We start from the raw sequence: 25,352 nt of genomic DNA on the forward strand, positions 1-25,352 counted from the left end.
TTCATGTATCATTAATGGCCTCAACACATTCAGTGCATTCACTGATGCATTAAAGTGTACCAAAGGACAATTGAAGGAGACAGCGTAACTTTAAATATGATCCCAACAATATGCAGCATAAACAGCATTTTTGAAGTTAGATAACTGAAGAGCAGTTTGTTTATCTAGACCAGATTTGCTTCAATGTATTGAGAAGCCTATGTGAAGAGTTGAGTATTGCAGCAATTAGACTGAAAAGAGGAGCAAAAAAATGAGATAATAATATGATAATAATCCTTGCATTTGATATAGCGCTTTTCACGTCTTCTAGAAGTCTCAAAGCGCTTCACAGAATATACTGTACTGTATATTTGTGGGCGATAACCCAAGAAGAGGTGGTTTGGTGACAGCAAGTTTAGGTTTTAAAAATCTGGAAGATTATGGGAGGAACAGAAGACTGAAGAAGGTAAAGTAAGATAATATAATAATAATAATCCTTATATTTGATAAAGCATTTTATCACATCATCGAGATGTCACAAAGCACTTCACAAGGTTTTACAGTGAAGTGTAGTGACTATTTGTAGGCAAATGCAATAGCCAATTTGTACACAGCAATGTCCCCCAACCAGCAATGAAGTGAACGACGAATTATATCTGGGGAATTGTTGGCCAGGACACAGGGAGAAGCTCCCTTCTCTTTTCATAAATAGGTCATAGAGAGGTTACAGTACAAGCTGAAAGAACATGCACGCAGTCATGTTATGATCGGATTGTGAAGTTCCTTTTTAATAAAATTGTACCTGAATCCAAACTGGGGAAAATAAACCTTAAACATAAGTCAACATATCACTTGTAAAACAGAATAGTAACAAATAATCTATCTGTACAATGGTCTGGAATCAAAATAAATCAATTCAGACTGATTATCCTGAAAAACTGCCACTTCACTATTCTGCATGTGTAGTCCTCCCGACGTGAAAGGCGCTCTATAAATGGAATCGTTGTTGTTGTTTCCTAGAATTGTAGAAATGTACAGTACAAAATGAAGCTATTCAGCCTATCAAGTCTGCTCCAGCTCTCAGAGAAAGGTGTACATTCAATCCCACTGCACTGCCTTATTCCCATGCCCTTCAAACCTCTATCCTTTATATACCAATCGACTTCCCTCTTGAAACCCACAATGGATTCTGCCTTGGCCACCTAACTTGTTAGGGCATTCCACAGCAACAAACTGAGTGAAAATATTTTGCCTAAGTTTTTAAATATTTTGAAACTGGGATATTTATAAGTTGCACAAACTGCTGAATATGGGGTGAGGGGCTTCAGTATTCATCCAGATCCTATCTGTCCATTGTACGAAGAACAGCTAACTGGGAATATTACATACTTTCACAGTAATCTGCTATTGTTTACTGATTGAGCATCCTAGAAACTGGCTCTAAAATTGAATTACTCTTTACCTGCTTATAAGGAGACATCTCAGAATTTTAACATAGACTTAATATCCCTTAATACAACACCATCAAAAGAGCATTCAAAATATTCTTGCAGCAATGAGAAAAGGTTATTACTGGAATTTATGCAACAGTCAACTTTAAAATATACGTAATATTACAGTGATATAATGCAAACGTTTCATATCTTAATTTTTCTTACAAGTTAAACAATTTACAAATCATCTGTGCAGCTGAAATTTGACCGTTTGTACATAATTTTCACTTGCTTCGTCAACATTACCCTGGATCGCTTAGACCAGACCTATTGGACATTTCAGTAAATATAGGACATGGAAGATAGAGCACAACTTACAAACCAAAAGGCAACAATGATTATATTTCTAGGGCAAGCAATACCTTCACTTCATATAATATTGCTACTATTGAAAAATCAACAGCTGGTTACTTTTACCTAGCAGTGAAAAGAGGGCAGTTTCAATTTACAAATGACTCATATACATTTGCCCTTTCCTTGTAAGTAGTAAAGTAAAATGATATTCCTTCACATTCAGTCAGTTGTGGTTGGAGAAAGATCCATGACTATGTGCACATTCAAATGTATTTATATTGAGTGTGGAAGCAATACAACTTATACTGGTGGGTAACATTTCAGTAAGAATCCTAATATTTCCTTTGATGGCACTAGGGATTGTCACTCTCTCAGACTTGTTCAGCTGCCAAAACAAACTATACTCCTGCGAGCCCCAATGACTTTAGTTTCTTCAGTGGGAGTTATTTTCCATTCAAACAATATTCCTTATTGTTTGCTAATCTGGACATGTGTACTTTTGAAGGGCTAAGTTTTTTTAATAACTGTTGCAACCCACAACTTAGTTCCAATGAAATGTTGAAAAATACATAGAGCAGAAGAATCAACAGCTGGTTACTTTTACTAGTAGTGAAAAGAGGGTGGTTTCAATTTACAAATGAATCATTCGTAAGTACGACGACACAATATGATGATTGTAACAAAATGTTGGCCTCAACTGGAACTCGAAAGAGAACGTGTATTTTCTCTGTCAACGCAAACAGTAATTTCAGTGTCCACAGAACTATTATTTCACAAGTGTGTTATTCACATGCTAAATAACTCAGTGATTACATGCAGTACATGTGGTTTCAGAAGTTTATGTGCAGTTGCAACCTAACCTTTGGTCAGAGTTGTTGGGTCCACAGAATAAAGAAAACATCTCACTTGTGATTCCCGTATTGGAGAATTATGAGCGTTTAAACATTGGGTGACATTGTTCAGCTTCTGAGTGAATGCTCATCCTTATATAGGCAAAACAAGCAGGATTGTATTTTAACAATTTAAATTTCTTCCTTCATCTGCATATCACAAAAAAGTGCACACTCAGTAACAAATGTTCATTTTTGCAATCCCCCAAACTTGCATCAAAACAACACTCTGAGATGTTATCCTATGGGAAGCACACTATATATAAAGGTACAACTTGAATAGAAAAGGAAATTTATTCCAGTATCCTAGCTAATAACCCCCCAAATAAAATTGGTCATTCGTTTCAAGGCTGTTTGTGAGACATTGCTATGTACAAATGGGCTGCCACATTTAGCTACAAATACAGTGACTCCTATTCATAGTAAGTTCTGTGAAGCATCCTCTCGACATGCAAGGAGCTATACTAAACCAAGGATTATTATTATTAATCCCCTTGGATATTTCCAAAGTCTTTGACAGTTTTAGTTCTGTGTACTTCTGAACAACGTATCATCTTACAATTCAAAATCATACAAAATTACATTTGTATAGCACCTTTCAAGTCGGGAGGACGTCCCAAGGTGCTGGACAGTAAAGGATTTGGACCAGAACAGGGGGGGTTGCGATCGGGGAAGGGGAAGGGCAGGAAGGATAGAAGGGTGGCCGAAGGCGCTATCAAAGAGGAGGGTCTTGAGACGTGCCTTGAAGAAGGCAAGGGAGGGAGCAAGGCAAAGGGAGTGTGGTAAATGTTATTGCATCAGATCTATGCTATTGGCCCTCTCATGTCCACTTCAAAATATCCAGTTGATGTTTCAACGTTTAACATTTTTGCATAAACACAGTGGTTCCCTTTTCTCTTTTCTCTTCCACTCCATTTTTGCTACGCAGCAATTATCTCCGTCACTGTTATCCAAGCTTACCTGCTCTTTTACTCATAATTCTACACTTTGTTCAACTTACTTCTGATCATTCGACACACTCTTCATGTTTCTTGCAGTCTAACAGCTGAATCACTAACACTTAATGTCCTCTATGCTCTTAGTTAAGCTGATAATATTATATTTCTTTCAATTCCTCAAAATCAGTCTCTTCATTTCTCTTGCAATCTCAAACAACAACAACCACCTTTGATGAGCTTTCCTTCTCTCATGTCAGCCCTCTATTGTCTCCCTTTCCTTTCTTGTCTGTCTTATTGATAGTCTGGTAATTGTTTCTCTGAACTTTACTCTGTGGCCTTCAAATACTGTATATTGTCCCATCTCTCTCCCTTCCCAGAACTCTCATTAATTATACAGTGTATTGAAATTCCCATTGTCTCCTATTCTAAAGCAATCTTTCTCAGGACCTCACCACTCTTCAACTCCCTTACCTCCTTCTTCTATCTTTTGTTCCTCCTACAAACTAATTTTTAAATCTCAGACTTACCATCACTAAATCACTTGTTGAATAATTTGGTGCTTTGCTTTTCACCGTTGCTCTTAATTAAAAATAACATATTCATATACTCTATTTAGCCACTCTTCTCAGGTCTTTGTTCCATTTTATCTACAGAAAAATACATTTGTAAAATATAAAAATAAGATAAAAACATACTGACATCAAGAGCCACCAACTGCTTCGCCCAGGACTTTTTCACTTGATTGTACATCATCGTATTGTTGATACCAAGACCACAAAAAATGACGAATGCCTAGAGAAACCACAATACATCAGTACTACGCAAGGAATCATAAACCAATTAATCTATTTAATTAAACCAGGAATCCTCAACATAAAGCTTATTAAAGGCAGAACACTGTAAGCAACTAGGATTACCTTTAAAACTTTAACTTTTTACGCAATTTCTGTAGCCTTTTTTTACGGGGGGGAAAACATTTGAAAAGGGAAATGGCAGAGTGAATGATGCCTCAAAACATAAACACATCTCCTCAGGGAACCCTATGGTCGGTGAGACAGTGACTTGGTTGGTGGGTCAGAGACGAGAGGGAATCAATTGAACATAGTTAGCAGATAGAGATTTTTTTAATGCACAGAGTAGTTAGGATATAGAATGTCCTGGCTGGAGTGGTGTTTGAGGCAGAATTCATATTAGCTTTCAAAAAGGAACTCAATAGATATTTAGAAAGTAGTAAATTACAGGGTTGTGGGGAAAGAGCAGACAAACGGGACTGAAAGAATTGCTCTTAAAAGAGCCAGCACAGACTTGATGGGCCGAGCGGCTTACTATGTTTAAATTTCTAGGGTTCTATGCTGACCCAAGTGAACTCTGCTTTAAGACGTGTTGTATGACTTGCACGTAGTTCCTTGCAGAGATGTACTTTACTTGCTGAGGTGCTTTTCCAGAGTAAGGCATCATTTACACTTTCTTTTCCTGTGCACAGAAAACACAACTTCTTGCCAAAAGTGACAACAAAACAGAATTTAACACTCTTACCTCAAACAACCTTTGATCAGCATCATCAAATGTCTTTCTATCCAGCCTGTTGAGGATCTGAGCAACACCTGCAGCAGAAAGTAGGGATAAGTAAACCAGAGCTATTGGTTCCTGGGTTTGAATTATTCTTGCTCTTTGATTTCTCTACTTATAGTAAGTGAAGTTACACCATCTCCAATACTAGTGATCTACATATTGACATTGATTTTAGTTAAAGATAGGAAATAGTAAAATGACTAATCTCAAAATACTTTGATATGAAACAAAAATACACAAGATATGATATAACCAGTTTTATAGAGAAGATTATTATATACAGCTTCCTTGACTATCCACCATGCTATCGGCTATTCATCATCATACAAGCTGGCCACAATTATCTAAATACTACGTTTGAGAAATGTAAATAATAGAAGAGTCAGGAAATTCAGTATTGCTAAAAGTTCTGTATAAAAAGTACCATTTAAAGTTATTGAATATCCTATAGTTATTATTGTATAAACATTTTTTAACTGCACATTTTAAGTGGTCATTGACATAGTAGACAATAACCACTTTTAAGTTCTGATAATACCTAGAATTCACGTAGCTCTTTCCAATCTCTTTGAATCATGGATAACAGATGTTATGTTTTGAAACATAAAGTACAGTAAAGTACAAATCAAAGCTGGAGTATTGTGTTCAGTTTTGGGCGCCACAATTTAGGAAAGATGTATTGACCTTGGGGGGCATGCTACGTAGATTCACCAGAATGGTACCTGGACTGAAGGGGGCTAAATTATAAGGAGAAGTTGGACACGTTTGGGTTATATTCCCTTGAGCTAAGAAGGTTCAGTGATGGAGGTGTTTAAAATGATAATGGGATTTGACAAAGAGAGATAGAGAAACACATTCCTCTGGTAGAAGAATCCGAAAAAGTGGGACTTAATCTCAAAATTAGAGCCAAACAGTTTACGAGTGAAATCAGAAAACATTTTTTCACAAACGGAGTTGTGGAGATTCCTCACTTTATGCTTCAATTTAATAAAGTTGTCATTCTAGCCTTCTGATGACTTTGATCGACTTGAAATGAGATGCATCTTCAAGTCATTCCACTGTAGTTTGGCCTTCATTTAATTTCCTCTTCTAATACCCTAATATCTTCTACCTAATACTATTAGTATAATAATTGGGTATTTGAAATAAACTTGTTCAGAAAAAAAATGGTAAATATATTACAACATAAAATGGTGTGCTGTCCTATCCCAGATTAAAAGAAGTCTATTTCTCTTCTGTATAATCTCAATTAGGCTTTTATTTGGTTCATTGCTTACCATGTCTTTATAATTATTGTATGTCTGCAGTCTGATCTGTAATATGCGAAAGTAAGTTTTTTAAAAGAAAATTGGCAACATGCTGTAATATATATGTCAATTAGTCATCCTCCCATCCTGACTTGCATGTACAATTTTGGAAAAATTTAGATTTTGTATAATGAAAAATGTTACTAAATTTGGCAAATTACACACAAAAATACTAACCTCACCATAAGGGCAAACTTTCATAACAAGCGAATGTCTGAATATTCAATGTTCTCTTAAAACGTGCTTTTTACGCATATGTATTTCTGCAGGTTTCTAATGCAGCATATTGCAATGAGACCCGGGAGAGTCACACAGAATCAAACAATATGACTTAATAATCCCGACTTAATGTGTGTAGCACAGCATGCTTGTATTTGAAGTAAACTTGTTGAGAAAGAAAATGGTGAATATATTGCATTAACCAATAGGGAGAAAATACTGATTGTTGTCAATGTAATAGATTTGAATGTTATCCTTGCTGTTGGCTCACAAACGTAGCACAGGGTCACAAGTGGAGTCCTGTAGCTCAGTGGTTAGAGCACTCGCTTTGCAAGTGAGACACCCGGGTTCAATTCCAGGCAGGGCGAAACCTTGGGTAAGTTTCCTTACTCCACACGCCCAATAATAATCCCTCCAAAACAAAAATAAATTGGTCATTTTCAATCCACGACTATTTGTGGGACACTGCTGTGAGCAATGGCTGCTGGGTTTCGCCCAAAAATATACTCTCAATTCACTTTACAGCATATTCTGTGAAGTGCTTTGAGACATCTAGAAGACGTGAAAAGCATGATATCAAATGCAAGGATTATTATTATTATTATTATTATTAAATGCAATTGTCTCCAGTTGAAATAGGCTTGCAGCAGACCCAAATGCAAATTAGATGGAGGGTTGTGGCCCAAGCTGTCTGTGTTTTGCTGTTCCTTCCAGTTAGTACATTAAGTGGACTCTGCTAACACATGTCAAGGCAAGGTTATCAATATGATCAAAAGATCACTTTTTTGAACACTGCAACTCTGGAAGATGTGTCTCTCCAGTGAAAATCAATCTGCTTCTTGCAAATTTCCTATATAAAAAGACCTTTTTTATATAAATAATCATAAAATAGCACATGGTAAAATCTGTACAAAACAATAACATTGTTCTTCTCTTCCCATACTGGAATCTCATTTCACATAGGACATCTTTATATTTCCTAGTTTAATTTGTTTTGAAATGTAGATAATTGAAAGGGTAGAGCAATGCAGGATGAGTAATCTTATACAGGATTCATGGGGAGTAAAAGCAAAGTAGGGATTGTGCTCACTTGCCACTTGGCAAAAGTGTTTATATTTCATCATATGCTCTGCAAAACACAGATTTAAGCACACCAAAACAATGCATTTGTAACTTGCACAAGTTGCATTTGCACGAGCCACAAGGAGAATTGGGCTATCTTTCTGTGAAAAGAGACCTGTTGGTGATTCATATCATTGCCTGAACTCACCGATGATTTGATGATTACTGTGCCAGATGGGAACACACAGCACAGAACGTATATGAAAGCCAGACATCTGGTCTGCCTGGAAAACAGAGTCATCAATAAAACCATTAACATCATGTTTATTTTTTCATAACAAAAAATATTTTCCTGACAAAATAGTACTGTTGTATGGTTATTTTAAAGCCTCAAACAAATGATAACAGCTTCTATATCACAAACTTTTTTAATTCATTCTTTTCCAAGATCTCAAAAGTCTGGAACTCCTTACGTCCCTTAGTCTTCCATTCCTCCTGCAATCTACAAGTTTGTACTACTTATTTCCTTCACTTAAATGGAAATAGGCTACCAAACAGGGTGGCTCAATCAGAGAGAATAGATGCGTTGATAAGGAAACTAGATATACATGTTACAATAAAGATGTGAAACCAGTAAAGTTGTAAAACCAGGGATTTCGCAAAATCCCTGACATTTTCAGTAAATTTTGAAACCATGAAATCACTGAAATTAGAGAGATTTTGTGAAGAAGTGATCATTTAATTATATTGATAACCTTGCCTTGACACTTGTTAGCATTATCAACAAATAAATAACACATTATAAAAATTAATATTCTGTTCACCATAAACTTCATGAGATTACATTCACTATGAGTCAAATGTTCATTTGTTAACATAAGTGAGGCTTCTATGACACCGGGAGTTACATTTTAGTTTTGCTTTGAAGCATTTACAATGGTTGGTCTGACATTTCTTCTGACTGCAGTTACACTTCGTAAAACCTTATCCACCACAAACAGACTGTGCAATGACAGCTTCACGGAGTGAGACTGACTTCTCTTGGTTGACATAAGTGTCTGTTAACAATCGTTGTGGGCAGAGGTCAAATTGGTTCCTGGAATAGTGACTCCTCAGGATGCCAGCCTTCACTGCTATCCTGTACTGGTCAGTGTCTAAATCTCTATAAATGAGAGGGGGACACAGGATGTTCCTGTGTCCCCCTCTACCCCTGTCCACTGGTGGGATCAAAGTTTCACGAAAACTCTAATTTCAGTGAATTCATGGTTTCATAATTTTACTGATAATTTCAAGGATTTTGTGAAGTCCTTGGTTTCACAACTTTACTGTAACATATACACATGAGGGAAAAAGGAATAGAAGTGTATGGGAGGGAGTGATGAGTGGGTGGAGAATCATGCGGAGTATAAACATCGGCATGGACTGGTTGGCCTGAATAGCCTGTTTCCATGTTGTGCATTCTATGTAATACTATGTAAAGACCTTGGACTTATTTAAGAAACTATTCGTTTCTCTAATGGAAAAAGAGTAAAGTTGGAAGAATGAGATTCAATAGGCAAAGAGCTTTCCTCTTTCAAACCTCTCTCGTGATTTTATGTGCCTGCTGCTCTTTTCAACCTTGGGGTTTACTGCGTTATTCAGGTGTTGCTTCACTTAGTTTCTCAACCTTAGGCCACAATATCTCAAGAATAACTTGCACTTAGATAGAATCATTCATGTAAGACAAAAATCTCAAAGCTCGTATACCAAGAGATGGTCCAATATTTTGAAGATCTGTTTTATTAAAAATTCACAGATTCCAAATATGCAAGTGCTGATTGTGGCTGATTCATTTCCGTTATACTGTAAAATTAATGGCTTGTGCTTTAAAAGTGAATCTTCATCTGTGCTAACTGTATTGCTTGGTATGTGTAGGCTGTGAACTCATCTTGTATGTCTGCATCCCAGTTTGAATAATATTGACTGACTGTTACCACCTACCTTGGCAGACTGTTGAGTGTGGTCAAGTTTCCTGCATTCTTTTGTGAACAAAATATTACAGTATGCAATAAATAATTAATAAATATTAATATTTGATAATCGTGTTGAGTGCCTGAGGGTGCAGTTCAATTTCTCTTCATGACTCAGCTGCCAAAGTTGACTTATATGGGTTTTACCACTGACAAAGCAGCTGCTTTATCATTGTATAATTTTTTTCTTCATTTGCAGCAGCCGAGTCGCAGAAGGATTATAAAACCCGGTGCAACGATTTGGAGTGGGATTTGAGACACCTTTACTCACATCTCTCCTTGTAATCCTACCATTGTGAAGACAAAGATCTGATCAATAATGGCAGTAAAACAAATTCTACTGTGTGCAATCTGAGTGCTGGGAAACTCAGTTGTGTGGGGAACGAGATGTTAACCTGGGTACTAAAATGTGAAAGTTGGATCCCAGAAAGCCATGATCTATTTATTTTTTTCTTCCAATTCTTTCTGATTCACTGAATACAGTGAAACTCTGCATTTTCTCTCTACACACTGTTGAGAATCTGGGAGATGGTTTTGCTGTATTTTGATTCACTGTAAGGATTGGACTGTTTTGGAACTAGTAAAAGGCTTGATCTACACTGATGTCCCCAACAACTCTAACAAACTCACTCCAGATTTGAGTCTAGCTCCTATTATGAGTACAGTCTTCCGTACCCTTGGAAGTCAAATGTCAGTGATCTGAGTGAGCAAACTGGTACAGTGGGCATGTACTGCAGTATTTCTTAACAGGATTCCCTAATAATGAATCTTGTTAAACTCACTGTCGGCCTCTAGGAACCCCACTACATGGTTACACATCCCACTCCCCACATGAGCAGCGCTGAGAATTCACACAGTAGAATTTATTGTAAAGCCACAATGGTAGAATTACAAGGAGGATATCAGTAAAGATGACAGTAGGTCAGCTCAGAGCCGAGTTCCCACACAGAGGTTAGAGTGAAGTGCTTCTCACATTATTAAAGAGTCCTGTTAATAGATATCACAAGTTAAATCCAAGTTACTTCCAATCATATCAATGCAACCTGGAGACACACTAATCTTAAAATGAGTCCACTGTTAATTTAGTTCTTTTTATACTACCACAGAACAATTCTGGCTTCATATTTATAAAAAAAATACAGATATACACATGCAAGTGAAAATAAGAACATAAGAACATAAGAATTAGGAGCAGGAGTAGGCCATTCGGCCCCTCGAGCCTGCGCGCCATTCTATAAGATCATGGCTGATCTTCTGACCTAACTCTAATTACCTGCCCTGTCTCCGTATCCCCTAATACCTCTGTTTTTTAAAAAATCTATCAGTCTCAGCCTTGAAGATGTTCAAGGACTGAGCATCTACAGCCTTCTGGGCTAGTGAATTCCATAAATTCACTACCCTCTGAGTGAAGAAATGTTTCCTCAACTCTGTTCTAAAAGGCTGACCTTTAATTTTAAGACTGTGACCCCTGGTTATAGATTCTCCTACCAGGGGAAACAGACCTTCAGTGTCTACTTTATCCAGCCCTTTAAGAATCTTATATGTTTCAATAAGATCTTCCCTAATTCTTCTGTACTCTAGAGAATACAGCCCTAGTTTATTCAGCCTATCCTCGTAGGTCAGTGCCCTCATCCCAGGAACTAACTGAGTGAATCTACGCTGCACCCCCTCTAGGGCAAGTATGTCCTTTTTTAAATAAGGAGACCAAAACTGCACACAATACTCTAGGTGCGGTCTCACCAAGGCCCTATACAGTTGCAGCAAGACTTCCCTACTCTTGTACTCTAAACCTTTTGCAATGAACGCTAACACGCCGTTTACCTTCTTAGTTGCTTGCTGCACCTGCAAACTAACGTTTTGAGACTGGTGTACAAGGACACCCAAATCCATCTGCACACTAACACTATCTAATCTCTCCCCCTCTAGAAAATAATCTGTTTTTCTATTTTTTCTACCAAGGTGAATAACTTCACACTTCCCCACATTAAATTCCATCTGCCACCTACTCGCCCACTCCCCTAGCCTATCTATATCCCGTTGCAATCTTTTTGCATCATCCTCAGAGCTTACTCTCCCACCTAGTTTATGTCCTCGTCTAGATCATTGATGTAAATTGTAAATAGCTGAGGCCCAAGCACTGATCCTTGTGGCACTCCACTAGTCACATCCTGCCAATTCGAGAATGACCCGTTTATCCCTACTCTCTGTTTTCTACCCTTTAGCCACTCTTCAATCCATGCTAATATGTTCCCATTAATCCCGTGGGCCTTAACCTTGTGCAATAGCCTTTTGTGTGGCACTTTGTCAAATGCCTTTTTAAAATCTAAATATACTACATCTACTGGTTCCCCCTATCTAACCTGCTAGATACATCTTCAAAAAACTCTAAAAGATTAGTTAAGCATGACTTCCCTTTTGTAAAGCCATGTTGACTCTGCCTAATCTTGTTATGGTCTTCCAGGAATCCCATAACGACATCTTAATTAAGGACTCAAGAATTTTCCCTACCACTGAAGTCAGACTAACTGGTCTATAGTTCCCAACTTTTCTCTCCCACCCTTCTTAAATAGTGGTGTCACGTTTGCAATCTTCCAATCAATGGGAACCGTTCCAGAATCCAGAGAATTTTGGAAGATCAAAGACAAGCCATCCACTATCTCAGTAGTCACCTCTTTTAAAACCCTAGGATATATGCCATCAGGTCCAGGAGATTTATCAGTTTTAAGACCTGATAATTTATCTAAAACCATTTCTTTACTAATATTAATTCCTCCAATTAATTCCTAATTGCTCGCTAACATTTTCTTCTTGGTTCCCCTCTATTCTTGGTAGGTTTTCAGTGTCTTCTAAGGTGAAGACAGTAGCAAAGTACTTGTTTAATGACTCTGCCATGTCTTTGTCCCCGACTATAATTCCCCCCGTCTCTGCCTGTAGCGGACCCACATTTACCCTTGACAGCCTCTTCCTCTTTATATATTTATAAAAACTCTTGCAGTCTGTCTTTACGTTATTCGCTAGTTTGCCATCATATTCCATTTTCTCCCTCCTAATCACTTTTTTGGTTCTCCTTTGTTGATCCCTAAAGTTCTCTCAATCCTCGGGTTTACCACTCATCTTAGCTGTTTTATAGGCTTCTTCCTTTAACTTTATACTTTCCCTAACTGCTCTAGTTAGCCACGGTTGGGCCACCTTTCCCGTGGCATTCTTATTCCTCAAAGGAATACGTGCTCGCTGGGAATTTTGCACTATCTCCTTAAACGTCTGCCATTGCTGGTCTACTGTCAAATCCTTAAGTCTAATTTCCCAGTTTATTTTGGCTAAATCCTCTCTCATACCAGCAAAATTAGCTCTACTTAAATTTGAAACCTTTGCTTCGGACTTAACTATTTCTCTCTCTAACGTAATGCTAAATTCTATCATATTATCATCACTTTGCCCTAGAGGAGCCTTAATTTCTAGTTTGCTGATCAGCCCTGCTTCATTGCACAAAACAAGATCTAATATGGCCTGTTCCCTGGTTGGCTCCTCAGCATACTGATCAGGATAATTATCCCTAATACATTCTATAAACTCTTCCTCTGTCATACTTTTCTCAATTTGGTTGTCCCAATCTATGTGCAGATTAAAATCACCCACAATTAATGTTTTTCCTTTACTACATGCTCTGCTAATTTCCTGATTTATACCTTGAGAGACACTGTGATTGCTGTTCGGGGGTCTATAAACTACCCCCACTAGAGTTTTCTGCCCCTTGTTGTTACGTACCTCTACCCATACTGACTCTACTTCTTGCTTTTCTGATTTAAAATCTTTCCTCTCTACTATTTTTATTCCATCCTTTATTAGCAGGGCCACCCCCCTCCTCGTTTACCACATTGCCTATCTTTCCTATACACCACGTACCCTGGAATATTTAGCTCCCACCCTTGATCTCCCTGTAACCATGTCTCAGTGATGACGACCAGATCATACCCGTTTGTTTCTATTTGTGCATTTAACTCATCTATCTTGTTTCGAATGCTTCGCGCATTCAGATATAGCACCTTTAATTCTGACTTCGGGCTATTAGTCCTATTCACCAGTACCCTATCCCTGGGCTTCCTTTCCCCGCTTGACACCCTTTGCTCATCTCCCTCGTTAATCTGCTCTCCCACTTTCATCGGTCCTAATTTTAATTGTAACAGATTACATGTGATTGAATTTACCACCCACCCCCCCCAGTAGTTTAAAGCCCTGTCTACCTCCCTATTTATTCGTGTTGCCAGGACATTTGTCCCAGCCCTGTTTAGGTGGAGTCCATTCCTTTGGAATAGCTCCTATCTCCCCCAATACTGGTGCCAGTGGCCTATAAAGTGAAACTCCTGCCCTCTGCACCATTCTTTTAGCCAGGTATTCAGCTCTTTAATTTTCGTTTGCCTGTACCAATTTGCCCCTGGCTGAGGTAATAATCCTGATATTAACACCTTCGATGTTCTATTCTTTAGCTTAACTCCCAATTCCCGGAACTTGATCCTCAACTCGCCCCTACCTGTCCTACCTACATCATTGGTCCCTATGTGAATCATAACTATTGGATCCACTCCCTCTTGTTTCAAATTTTTCTCCAGCCCAGAAGTGATGTCCTTCACCCTGGCCCCAGGAAGGCAACAAAGTCTTCTTGTCTCCTTGCTACGGCTGCAGAAAAGTGTGTCAGTCTTCCTGACTGTCTCATCCCCAATCACCACTATATTCTTTCTGACTATTCCAGTTTGGCCTCCTGTATAGAGGTGTTGGGGTAAGTTTGCCCATCTTCCTCACAGACTTCCTTGTCCACACAGGTTGTAAGTATTTCATACCTGTTGAACAAGGTTAAAGCCTGGGGTTCCTCTGCCCTTCTCTTTCGGGTCCTCTTACACGCCTGTCTGACCGTCACCCAGTCCTTTCCGTGGCTGGCAACGGAATGATCCCTGGGACTCATGGGAGTGTCTGGTTCCAGGATGAAACTGTCCAGGAAGCTCTCCCCATCTAAAGGGTCACAATATCTGTTTCATAGTGTTCCAGCTGCACTTGGATCAAAGGAGCAAATGAAAATTTAATTGGCCAATGATATAATAGGGTGCGTGGCCAGTGTCTGCAATGTAACATTTTAGGATTCTCTGCATTCCACCATCAAATGGATAAAGTGTGTACAACACAGACTTAACTATGGTAACAAATACAGCTGAGTTATCTTAAGGTTCCCATTCCTCTGCCAATTTTTCCAGTCACTTTCACCACTTGGTTATGCCAGCATAGATCAGGTAAGATAATTAAAGAAAGGATTCAATCTTCAGCACTGACAGTTTCTAAACCTCATTGAGTTAAAGGTGCCTGGTTAACATTACGGTCAGTTCTTTCCAATAAAGTTATTGGAGTGCACATTTTGATATAATACCCAGTGTATAATTTTCATATAAACTTTATGAAACTTTTAGTATTTGAACAATAACAAATAACAGATATTCTTTAAACAGTGTATAAGTAAATTAAGGGCAAACATATCGCAAGATCTGGATACCTGAATACATTTTTAAATCTAGACTGAATGGTATACTCAGTAAGAACTGAAGATGAAATTAATCAATGAATGACAAATTAATTTAATTAAATCCAAATTAAGGATAAAATCCAGGATAAAGGTGAAAGCCATTTATCCATGTAACTGAACTAATCACAATTTAATGCATAACTTCAAGGGCATTTTTACATTAATATCTCAGATCATCTTTTATTAATTTATGAAGTTAGATTTAATGATGGATTGTGATCTGCAGTCTCCAATACATGATCTTAAGGCATTCATAACCTGACCCAGAGTATTACCAAACCCATCTAACAGGACAGCAGAGCCCCAGGCAACAATGGAAACTACATAAAAAATATATGGGTAAATGGGACATAGTGAACCGAGTAAATCAAACACCGAACCTTATGAAAGCTTAGCTGTATTTGTGCAGGGTTCATGTTTGGCATGTGAACCAATGAGGGAACACAAAGACAACAAGCCTAACAGAGAGCAGTGCCCAATATCTTTCCCTCCTCAGCAACTACAAGAAGATATGCCCTGGTTCTAATTGTCAGATAATAACAAGCTCCCCGAAACATTTGTTTGTTCATTTTTGCAGTACAGGATTTGATTTCTGAAGTACTTTTTTTTAAAGGAGTTTTTTTATAGCACTTTATTATATTGAAACTTCTCAAAACATCTTGAATTACTGTAAAGTGTATTGACAGCTTTTGTAAGCAAAATTGGCAACTACTTGAGCCAGCAAAGTTTCATTTAGAGCCTTGAGATGAATGGTCAATTTATTTGCAGGATTGTTGGCCAGGACCAGGAGTAATCTTCTTCTCTTTTAAAATAGTGCTATGGAATCTTTTACCTCCACCTAAGGATAAATCCACAGGAACTTAGTTTAAAACCAAATGATAACATTTCCAACAATATGATACTCCCCCAGTACACACTAAAGTGTCAGTGTAGACTATGATGTGAGGCTGATATCCATATCTGATCCAGAAGTGAATACTACCAACTGAGCCAAACTGATGCTTAGCGTGTCCCTTTCCTCCAAGGTGTTATGTGATCTGGCTTTAATCACTCTTTGAATTGTAAAAGCGAACTGTATTTTGTGCTCCTCAGATAGTGAGACAGAAAATTATTGTAAATACATGTTATTCCCTAACAATCCAGACAAATGCTTAGCATTGTTTGCTTGAATTATAGAATGTGGTACTTATTAGACTGCCACTTATGATGGAGCCAAGTCAATAAGTACATTTAGAAATGGAATCAGATACAGATGAAGAATGGAGATATAATATATGGGGAAAGAGCAGATGGTTCAAGTTGGGAAGCGAGCACAGCGTAGGCACAATAAGACAATTACTTCTATGTTGACATTTGTATGATTCTACATAAAATCGCTATGTTAAAACTGCTCCAGAAACAAAGTTATTCAGAAGAGGGCACACTGTCTGTATTCATCTTGAAATTCATACAGTATATGTATGCTATTTGTAACAGGGAAAGAGGTTTTTACCAATCTGTTACCATACCAATGGCACTTTAGTACCAAGTTCATTACTAAGCCTTAAAGTCAAGCTTCTCTTCATCTCGCTCCTTCACTGCCACCCAATGCAAAGTTGACTGACCTCAGTGTCGAAGCGAGGATCTTGGTAGACATCGCTGATATTGACTGGAAGGCCTGTTGATGCAACCAGCTCTGCGATGCTGTTATTTATCAGCCAATCAGAGCAGGATAGTTTCTCCATGCTAGCTTTCACAAGGAATAATAAATATTTATATTAGAGTTTGATCTAGGCCAAGGTTTTATTGTAATAATTCTTACATTTGATTTTACACCTTTCACATTGGGAAGAGAGGTCTCAAAGTTCTTCATATGATATATTAATAAAGTGTAATCATTATATATTTTGTAGGCAAACAGACCTGCCAATTTACGCAGCAAATGAAATAAACGGTCAATTTTATTTGGGGGATTTTTGTTGGCAGGATCACTGGGAGAAACTCCCTTCTCTTTTTGAATACTCCCATAGGATTTTTAACATACATTAGAATAAATTAGAATGTATTAGAATATACAGCACAAGAACAGGCCATTCGGCCCAACTGGTCTATATCGGTGCTTATGCTCCACATGAGCCCCTTCCTGCCCTTCCTCAACTAAGCCTTCAAGCATAACCTTCTATTCCTTTCTCCCTCATGTAACTATCTAGCTTTCCCTTAAATACATCTGTACTATTTGCCTCAACAACTCCTTGCGATAGCATGTTCCACAATCCCACTACTCTCTGTGTGAAGAAATTTCTTCTAACTTCCTTATTTGATCTATTTGTAACTATTTTATATTAATGGCCCATCCATCTGAACAGGTACAGGTGGGACCTCAGTTTAACGTCTAAAGGATAGCACCTTGCAGCATTGCAACAATCCCCAAGACTTGCACTGCACTGTCACCCACAACCTCCTGACCAATTGAGCCAGGCTGACAGACAGGCAATCCTTGATTTCAACATCTTGATTTCATCTACACCTTGAAAGTTCACAATTCTGATCAGGCAACTGTAATACAATTTTAATTTATAGGTAACAATTTATTATGAAAGAGATCTAAATTGTGTGTATAATATTGTATTGAAATTATTTCCAACCACACAGGGCAGTGGGATTGAATGGATAGCTCTTAAAGAGATTCAGCCCAGGTATGAATAACAACAACAACTTGCATTTATATAGAGCCCCGCACGGGAGATAACATCCCAGAGTGCTTCAAATAGTGCTGAATAGCCTCCTTCTGTGCTGCAAATTTGTATGATTCTAGAGACAATTTCGTTCAACTCACTAAATAATAGTCATAATCTATCAACAAATTTACTGTATGTTGGGCACAGAGTAGAATAAACCCCAAGGATTTCAAATTATGTTATGAAGTCTGTATCCAGACTCACCTTTTCCAAGACTCTTCACACCAACTCCACCCTTCAAAAAACTCCAAACCATCCCAGAACTCTGGTCTGGATTCTTTCTGTGAGAACAGCTAACCGGGTTTCACTGGCTCCCTATTCCCCTTGCAAATCAAGTTTAATATCCTCCTCCTTAACTTCAACTGCCTGCATGGCCGTGTCCCACCTCATCTCTGTGATCTCCTATGACCCTTCTCCCCAGCCTCTCTCTCTGCTCCTGCCTCTTGCCCCTAAGCTCTGCTCCACCACTGGTGGGTAAACTTCCAGCCACCTTGTCCCCACCTTTTCGAACTCTTCCAAAATCCCTCTGCCACCGCCTCTCCCTCTCTGCTTTCAAAACCCATCTAAAGACCTATCCCTCTATTTCTTTGACCACTGTTCAGCCACCTACCTGCTACTCTTCCTATTTTCATCCAAGCTTGGGCTCCTTAAGTAAAAGCTTGTATATAAGTGAAAATTGTTGTATATTGGTTGCTGAAGGGGGTGGTGATTCAGCTCAGTGAATTCCATGTAGCACAGTTGTTAATGTGGGCTTCGTACCATACTCCATTTATTAAGTTATGCTTATCAGCAATACTAGGGCAAATAAACAGTAACATGGCATCAAAGGGATTCCAGAAAAGGTGGTTGAAGCCAGGACACTGGACTTGTTAAGAAACAGCTTGATGCCATAATTGAAAGATAAGGAGTGTATTCTAAAAAGATGAGATCAAATCAGCAAAAGGGCCTTCTCATCTGAACTTGCCTTATCACATTATCTCCCTCAGAATCAGTTTGTGATACCCCATTTATATTCTATCTAACCATAACCTTCTGTAAAATGATTGAACATGTTTTCCACCAACCAAAAATGCAATATTTTTTTCACCCTTTATACAAGGAAACCACAAATGTATCTCAAGATTATCAAATCATTTTTTTTTCGCACCTAATTTCACTGTCCACGCAACACACTGGAGACATCAGTTCAAAAGTCTTTGAAAACTTGACGACCTAGAAAAATAAGAACAGGACACTGAAATCCTCCCACAATGACATTTCAGCTTGGAGCATGAGAGATCTGAGTGAAGCTGATGATTTGCCAACCTGAGCACTGAGCAATGATCAAATAACTCTGGACCACACAAATGTGAGGGTAGTCACAAGCTTTGACCTCATTTTGCATTGGATTCCATGTTTAGTCTGGATAAGGTCCATACAATATTGCTTTTTGGGGGGGAGGTGGGAGAGGAAATTGGTTCTTTAATTTATACCCATGGTATCATGTACAGAGGGAATTAAAGATGAACTTAAACTAACAAACACTGAAAGGGTTTATAGGCAATTGAATAATCCTTCACATTAGTTGTTAATTATGAGGTTAAGGACAGCTGTACTTTGTAACCCAAACCACAAATTAGACTCCAATGTGTGACGATGTAGAAAAGGTTGAATAATTTGAAATGAACTTTTTAGACACTCGCTTCAGCTTCTTTTTAATAAATGCTTTTTGGCCTGAGCTCAAAAATAGGGAACTAATAAAATTACTTACAGGAGATTCAACATCTTCCAGAAGAAGGACAGAGCATCGCTCACATTGTAGCAGGGTTAGAGCTCGCTGCATGATCTTCCTGACAACCTTCTCCAGCTCTGTTTGCTCTTCAAATAAATCATTGACAACTTCTAGTAATGCCTGAAACCATTTTGATGAAATTAAAAAACAGCAGCACTAAAAGAAAGGTCGGATCAATAGGCTGCACACAGCCAGTATAAAACTTGTGAGCTAACAAAAGCATCTTAATATTAACTTAAAATAGAGGCATAATTATTCCAAGGTGAGTCGTCTGAAAATAAAAGCATTAGAGAATGATGACAATTAACTGAATTTATCTCTAGTACTCAATTTGGGCCAGTTTATACAAGTCCAGTGTTGTATTGTGTAACATGTCTCAGTATATAGGACCATATTCTGCTTTACACTAAGAATTGTGACAAAATATTGATTTATGTGCAAGATGCTTTCATTTTTATCCTCAGATTGGTTCAAATTAAGTAGGACAATGTTTTGCTTTCTTCCCTCATGACCCCTCCTACCTAAAACTTTGCTCATCCCATGCGAAACATCAGCTGTTACTGGAGAGTAATGAATGCAAACCTATTCTTAGATTTGAGCAATATTAACCTATATACCGTATGAGTATGAATAACATTTGTGTAACAATCAGGTCAAAGCACTTGCCATACTAGCAGAAACTCATCAGTATCCTTTTAAAACAAGCTTAGATAATTCTATTACTTTTACCCTTGAATTACTTGGAGTAACCTTGGACATGATAAAGTGGATTGACTGTAAATTCTGTGAGTGAATGTGGCAGCCAATTTGCACACCCCAATGTCTCACAAAGACCTTATGGAATGGGTGACTAATTTTATTTGGGGGATTGTTGATCAAGGATACTGGGAGAAACACCCTACTGTTTTGAATAGTGCTATGGGATCTTAAACGTCCACCTGGATAGGCAGACAGGACCTTGGTTTAATATCTCATCCAAAGGATGGCAGCTCCGACAGTAGTGCAGCAACCCCCACCCCACCACCACCCCACCACCCTTACTGCAATGGAGCATCAGCCTAGACTATATGAGTTCCAAGTCCCAATGTGGGACTTAAACCCACAACCTTCTGGCTCAGAGGCAAGAGTGCTAACAACTGAGCCAGGCTCGCTCACACTCATTCACACTCACACAAGCTCACACACGCTCTCACATGCACACGCGCGCATGCACACACCGAAAAAAAAACATTTTGCCCAATTTCTATTAAATTTAATTTGATAGACTTGGAAACCTTACCCTGCCTCTGTCATATTCCTTTCGAGACGCTGCAAACAGTTTGGCATTGGAAATGGATATGCCACAGAATGGCAGATACATTTGTAGTACCTGGAAGAAACATAAACACACAAGGATATTCTAAATTATTTTATTCCAAATAGGCTTATGATGTATTAATCTTAAAATTAATTATTTTAGATGTTTGGGTAGATGAGTGTTTTCCAGATTACATTTTGCTATATTGAGATGCTTTGGAATAAGCATTTTTTCACCTTTTACTTGTTTGCCTTCAAAATAAACTACTTTTTCTGAAGTGACTATTCAACCATAATAAGTTTATTGCCTACTTTCATAAGGTACGAACCATGAAGTAGATATTTCTATTTGCCTAATTTATTTACCTGCTGGGATTTAGACTGTTTTCCTGTATCGTATCTCTCCAACAACATTTGTATAGCGCCTTTCCCGTCGGGAGGATGTCCCAAGGAACTGGACAGTCAGGGATTTGGACCTGAGCTGGGGGTTGGGATCAGGAAGGGTGGAAGCCAGGGAGGGTTGGGGTAGGACGATCAGTTCTTAAAGCAATACATTTGAACAAGGAATAAATCCCAGCTGAGAAATGTAATGCGAACAGCCTCTTTCTTTTCTTTGATCTCCAGTCATTACCTCTCCAAATGACACCTCAGAGACCAGAAACTCACCATGAGGGAAGGACAGGTGCAAATCCACGTCCTGTGTGTTCAAGGCACAACTTGTTAGATCTGTATATCACACCATCTCAAGCATCAAGCCAAAAATATAAAACATGCTGGTTTCGGAATTATGGCCATTATTAATTTCTTCATTTTCTATTAATAGTTTTCATGTTAATAATAACTAGAAAGACAAATCTGAATTACTTAAGAAGTGATATACAAGTGATTGCATTGATGCCCTTGGTATACGTATATTAGTTTGGATTGTATCAGGGTAGTTGGAAAAAACCTCAAGCAGTCTAACTACTATTTGGTCATTGCTGGGGTCATATCACCCCTGATGTAAACTGGAGTTTCTGCACGTAAACCTGTGTACATCACATTGCTGCTCAATCAATTTTGTGCTGAGGTTTCATGAGTCAGTCCCTGCTTGTTGGCCTTCCCAACTCTTCCCTCCACAAGCTACAGATCATCCAGAACTCTGCAGCTCGTGTCCCTTTCCGCACCAGACTCTGTGACCCTATCACCCTCACCCGGCTCTATTGGCTCCCCATTCCCCAGAGATAGAATTCAAAATCCTTGTCCTCAAGGCCCTCCACAGCTTTGTTCCTTCATACCTCTGTGACCTGCTAACTCCATGTCAACCCCTCCGCTCTCTCCGCTCAGCAGGCTCCAGCCTGCTCCACATCCCCCGCCCGACCTGCCCCACCCCACCATTGGCGGACAGGCCTTCAGCCTCTGTGCACCCACCCTTTGGAATTCCACTCCACATTCCTTCACCTTGCTCCCTCCCTTGCCTCCTTCAAGACACATCTCAAGACTCTCCTCTTTGACCGCATCTTCGGTCACCCTCCTACCCTTATCCTCCCTCCCTCCAGCACCCATGATCCCAATGCCCGCTTGGGTCCAAATCCCCAACTATCCAGCACCTTCGGACATCCTCCCGAAGTGAAATGTGCCATACAAATGTAATTTGTTGTTGTTTTTCATCTCCTCTGATAGTCAAACACCATAAAAATATCAAATATCTACATTACTTTCACGGTTAAGAAATCACTGGCAATAGATTTGCCATATATTTTATCTCCGCTTGCTCCTTTACCATGGGTAGAAACATATGGATCCCTGAAATCTTTTATGAGGACATTCCTGGACTCTGCTGACTCATTCTGCTGTTACTATTATCATTTTTAGCCATAATTCAAAATAATTCTCAAAAGGTTGAATTCACCATATTATTCGCCAGACATGCTTAAATTCCTCAGACCTACCTTGATCTTTTATTTGACATGTTTATAACTGTCATCAATCCAATCCTTAAACATTTTAGTTTTTCAAAATCACCTTTCTTGACTCTTGTAAACAAGCCAGACTTGCTCTGCTTTCCTAAAGCAGATTCATGTTCCCAGTGAGGTCAGACTTGCAAAACTTAGCTGCTGTTTACAGATTTCTGCTCTACATTTATACTGTTAATACTACTTCTAATAATAATCTTTGCACTTGATATTGCACCTTTCAGTTCGGGAGGATGTACCAAAACACTTCATGTAAAGTATAGTGATTGTGTATTTTATAGGCGAACAAAGCAGACAATTTGTGTGCAGCATTATCCCACAAACACCCATGAAGTAAGTTGCTTTTGATAGGGTTCTTGTTAAAGTGTCCTTTGCCACAGTGTAATTAAAATAAAACCATAATAATGAAAAACAGTGTGTAACTTTAATGTTGCACTTTCTGCTACGCATACTTTACTGTTTCCTCTTTAATTTGCATTATCTTGCATTTACCTAGATTAATATTCATTGGCTTAATTGGACCAGATGTCTTCTGAAAGCTATTTATTTCCCTTATGCTTATCACCTTGCCTCCTAACTTGGCATTTTCAGCAAATATTATGTTACACAACATTCTCTCCTCCAAATAATTCATGAATAATGTGAACAACAGGGGGACTCAGGAAAGACTCTGTTCTGACTGCCTGCAGGCACAGCCTTTTCCATTTCCAGTTTCTGCATCTGCTGTGCCAATTTTCATTATTTTTCATTATTTCCAAGAGTGAAGACTTTAGTTCTAAATTCTCTTTTTTAATGCAGTCCTGAAATATAAAAGATTTGATGGTTGATATCAAGATTTAAAGCTGAGAAGCATAGCTAATGAGGTAAATACAAACCTTATCAGTTTCTGATGATTCTGATTCTGACTATAGTATACATTATCCAAATAATAACTTTCAAGATATGTCCGGCAGACCTGTTTTCACTAATAAACTAAATAAAAGATCCAGTGACGTATATCACGTTGGAACATGTCACTGAATCACTTGTATGTGATTCATCAATAACACCTGACACTTCTGGGTCTTCTGCTTACCTAAACAGAAATAGTTTAGCAAATGCCTTTGTTTCTTTCTCTCAAACACAGTGCCTCTTTTTAAACTTTAAAGCAATTCAGCCCAAGTGGACGGAACAAAACAAAATGCGCTGGACATCATCATAATGCTTTGTAATGGTCTGTTTTTAAAAGGGTATTTATTGATGGGACTTGAGATAGTCCCTGTATATTTGGGGTAATGGTGATGCTAGTGAGTTGCCATTCCCTTTCCATTGAATCCATCCCACTGTGCATCACCAGCTGCTCATTGTTTTCACATCTTCAAAACTACCCGAACACAGCCTTGCTCAAACAAAGGGCCAGATTAGTCAGGAGGAACTGAAGATGTTAGCAATATAAAACATTCACATTGATTGGATTTCTATCTGTCAAGAGAAGTTACATTTTGTATTTCACTTATGGTTTCTCTAAGGATTCATTTGATTGCCAAATTCCCTTTCTGATGTTCCTACAATGGATTGTAACAGAAGGTAACAGACCTGTATAGAGCAAAAAGCTGACAATTTTTGCTGTGCAGCAGCAGGATACAAATATGTTATTATTCTGCAAATGTCATCGCCTTGGTCTGAGAAGCTATGCTTCACATGATAAGAGTATGCAAAAGTAATTAGACCACATAGTTTGCTGGCTTAACCGCAGAACAAAATTTTCCATCAGGGACTCTTAAATATTTTAAAACGTACAGAAAAGCTATATGTTTATTGTGAATTTTATGACGAGATTTCCTGCTGAAACCCACGAACACACGTACCTTTCATGTCAATATTGCAGGTAGTTTATGGGTATGTGCACATGTAAAGACTACTGCTAAGTGTATGACTGATTTTCCACAATGCTCCATAATTTACGTAAAAGAGCAGTTCTACAGAGTTCCAAAAGTAATTTATTTGGAAAGGTAGTATTTTATATTTATGATAATATGAGCAGTGTGGACTGCTTAAAGCTTCCCAGTGTGAAATTTACACTCCTGAATTCTTGATTAACAATTATCACTTGTAATGATATGAGTGAGATGCTAAAGGATGTAAAAAAATTAGACACGTAACAGAAAATTACCCTGACATTATACACTTTGCAGAATCTGCTTTAATCGCAAGGGATAAGGGCAAATTGTATTTTCATAAATGTATTTAAAATCTATCATATAATACAAGCCTTATCTTTCACTGGTATCTATCGGCAGACTCC

At 38.3% G+C, this 25,352-nt stretch overlaps 1 protein-coding gene across 1 annotated transcript in view; it reads right to left on the reverse strand.

Moving 5' to 3' along the window:
- LOC103183180 (dual 3',5'-cyclic-AMP and -GMP phosphodiesterase 11A-like) overlaps nt 1-25,352 on the reverse strand; it is a 129,876-nt gene that overhangs the window by 66,182 nt on the left and 38,342 nt on the right. The window contains exons 3-9 of the mRNA XM_007900515.2: nt 21,097-21,186; nt 19,797-19,937; nt 19,194-19,258; nt 16,934-17,054; nt 7,963-8,038; nt 5,131-5,198; nt 4,294-4,386 (exon numbers count right to left, since the gene is read on the reverse strand). Coding sequence (XP_007898706.2) covers nt 4,294-4,386; nt 5,131-5,198; nt 7,963-8,038; nt 16,934-17,054; nt 19,194-19,258; nt 19,797-19,937; nt 21,097-21,186 — 654 coding nt within the window. The remainder of the gene's footprint in view (nt 1-4,293; nt 4,387-5,130; nt 5,199-7,962; nt 8,039-16,933; nt 17,055-19,193; nt 19,259-19,796; nt 19,938-21,096; nt 21,187-25,352) is intronic.

The sequence above is a fragment of the Callorhinchus milii genome, unplaced genomic scaffold (assembly GCF_018977255.1).
Source record: "Callorhinchus milii isolate IMCB2004 unplaced genomic scaffold, IMCB_Cmil_1.0 Scaffold2, whole genome shotgun sequence".
NCBI classification, from domain to species: domain Eukaryota; kingdom Metazoa; phylum Chordata; class Chondrichthyes; order Chimaeriformes; family Callorhinchidae; genus Callorhinchus; species Callorhinchus milii.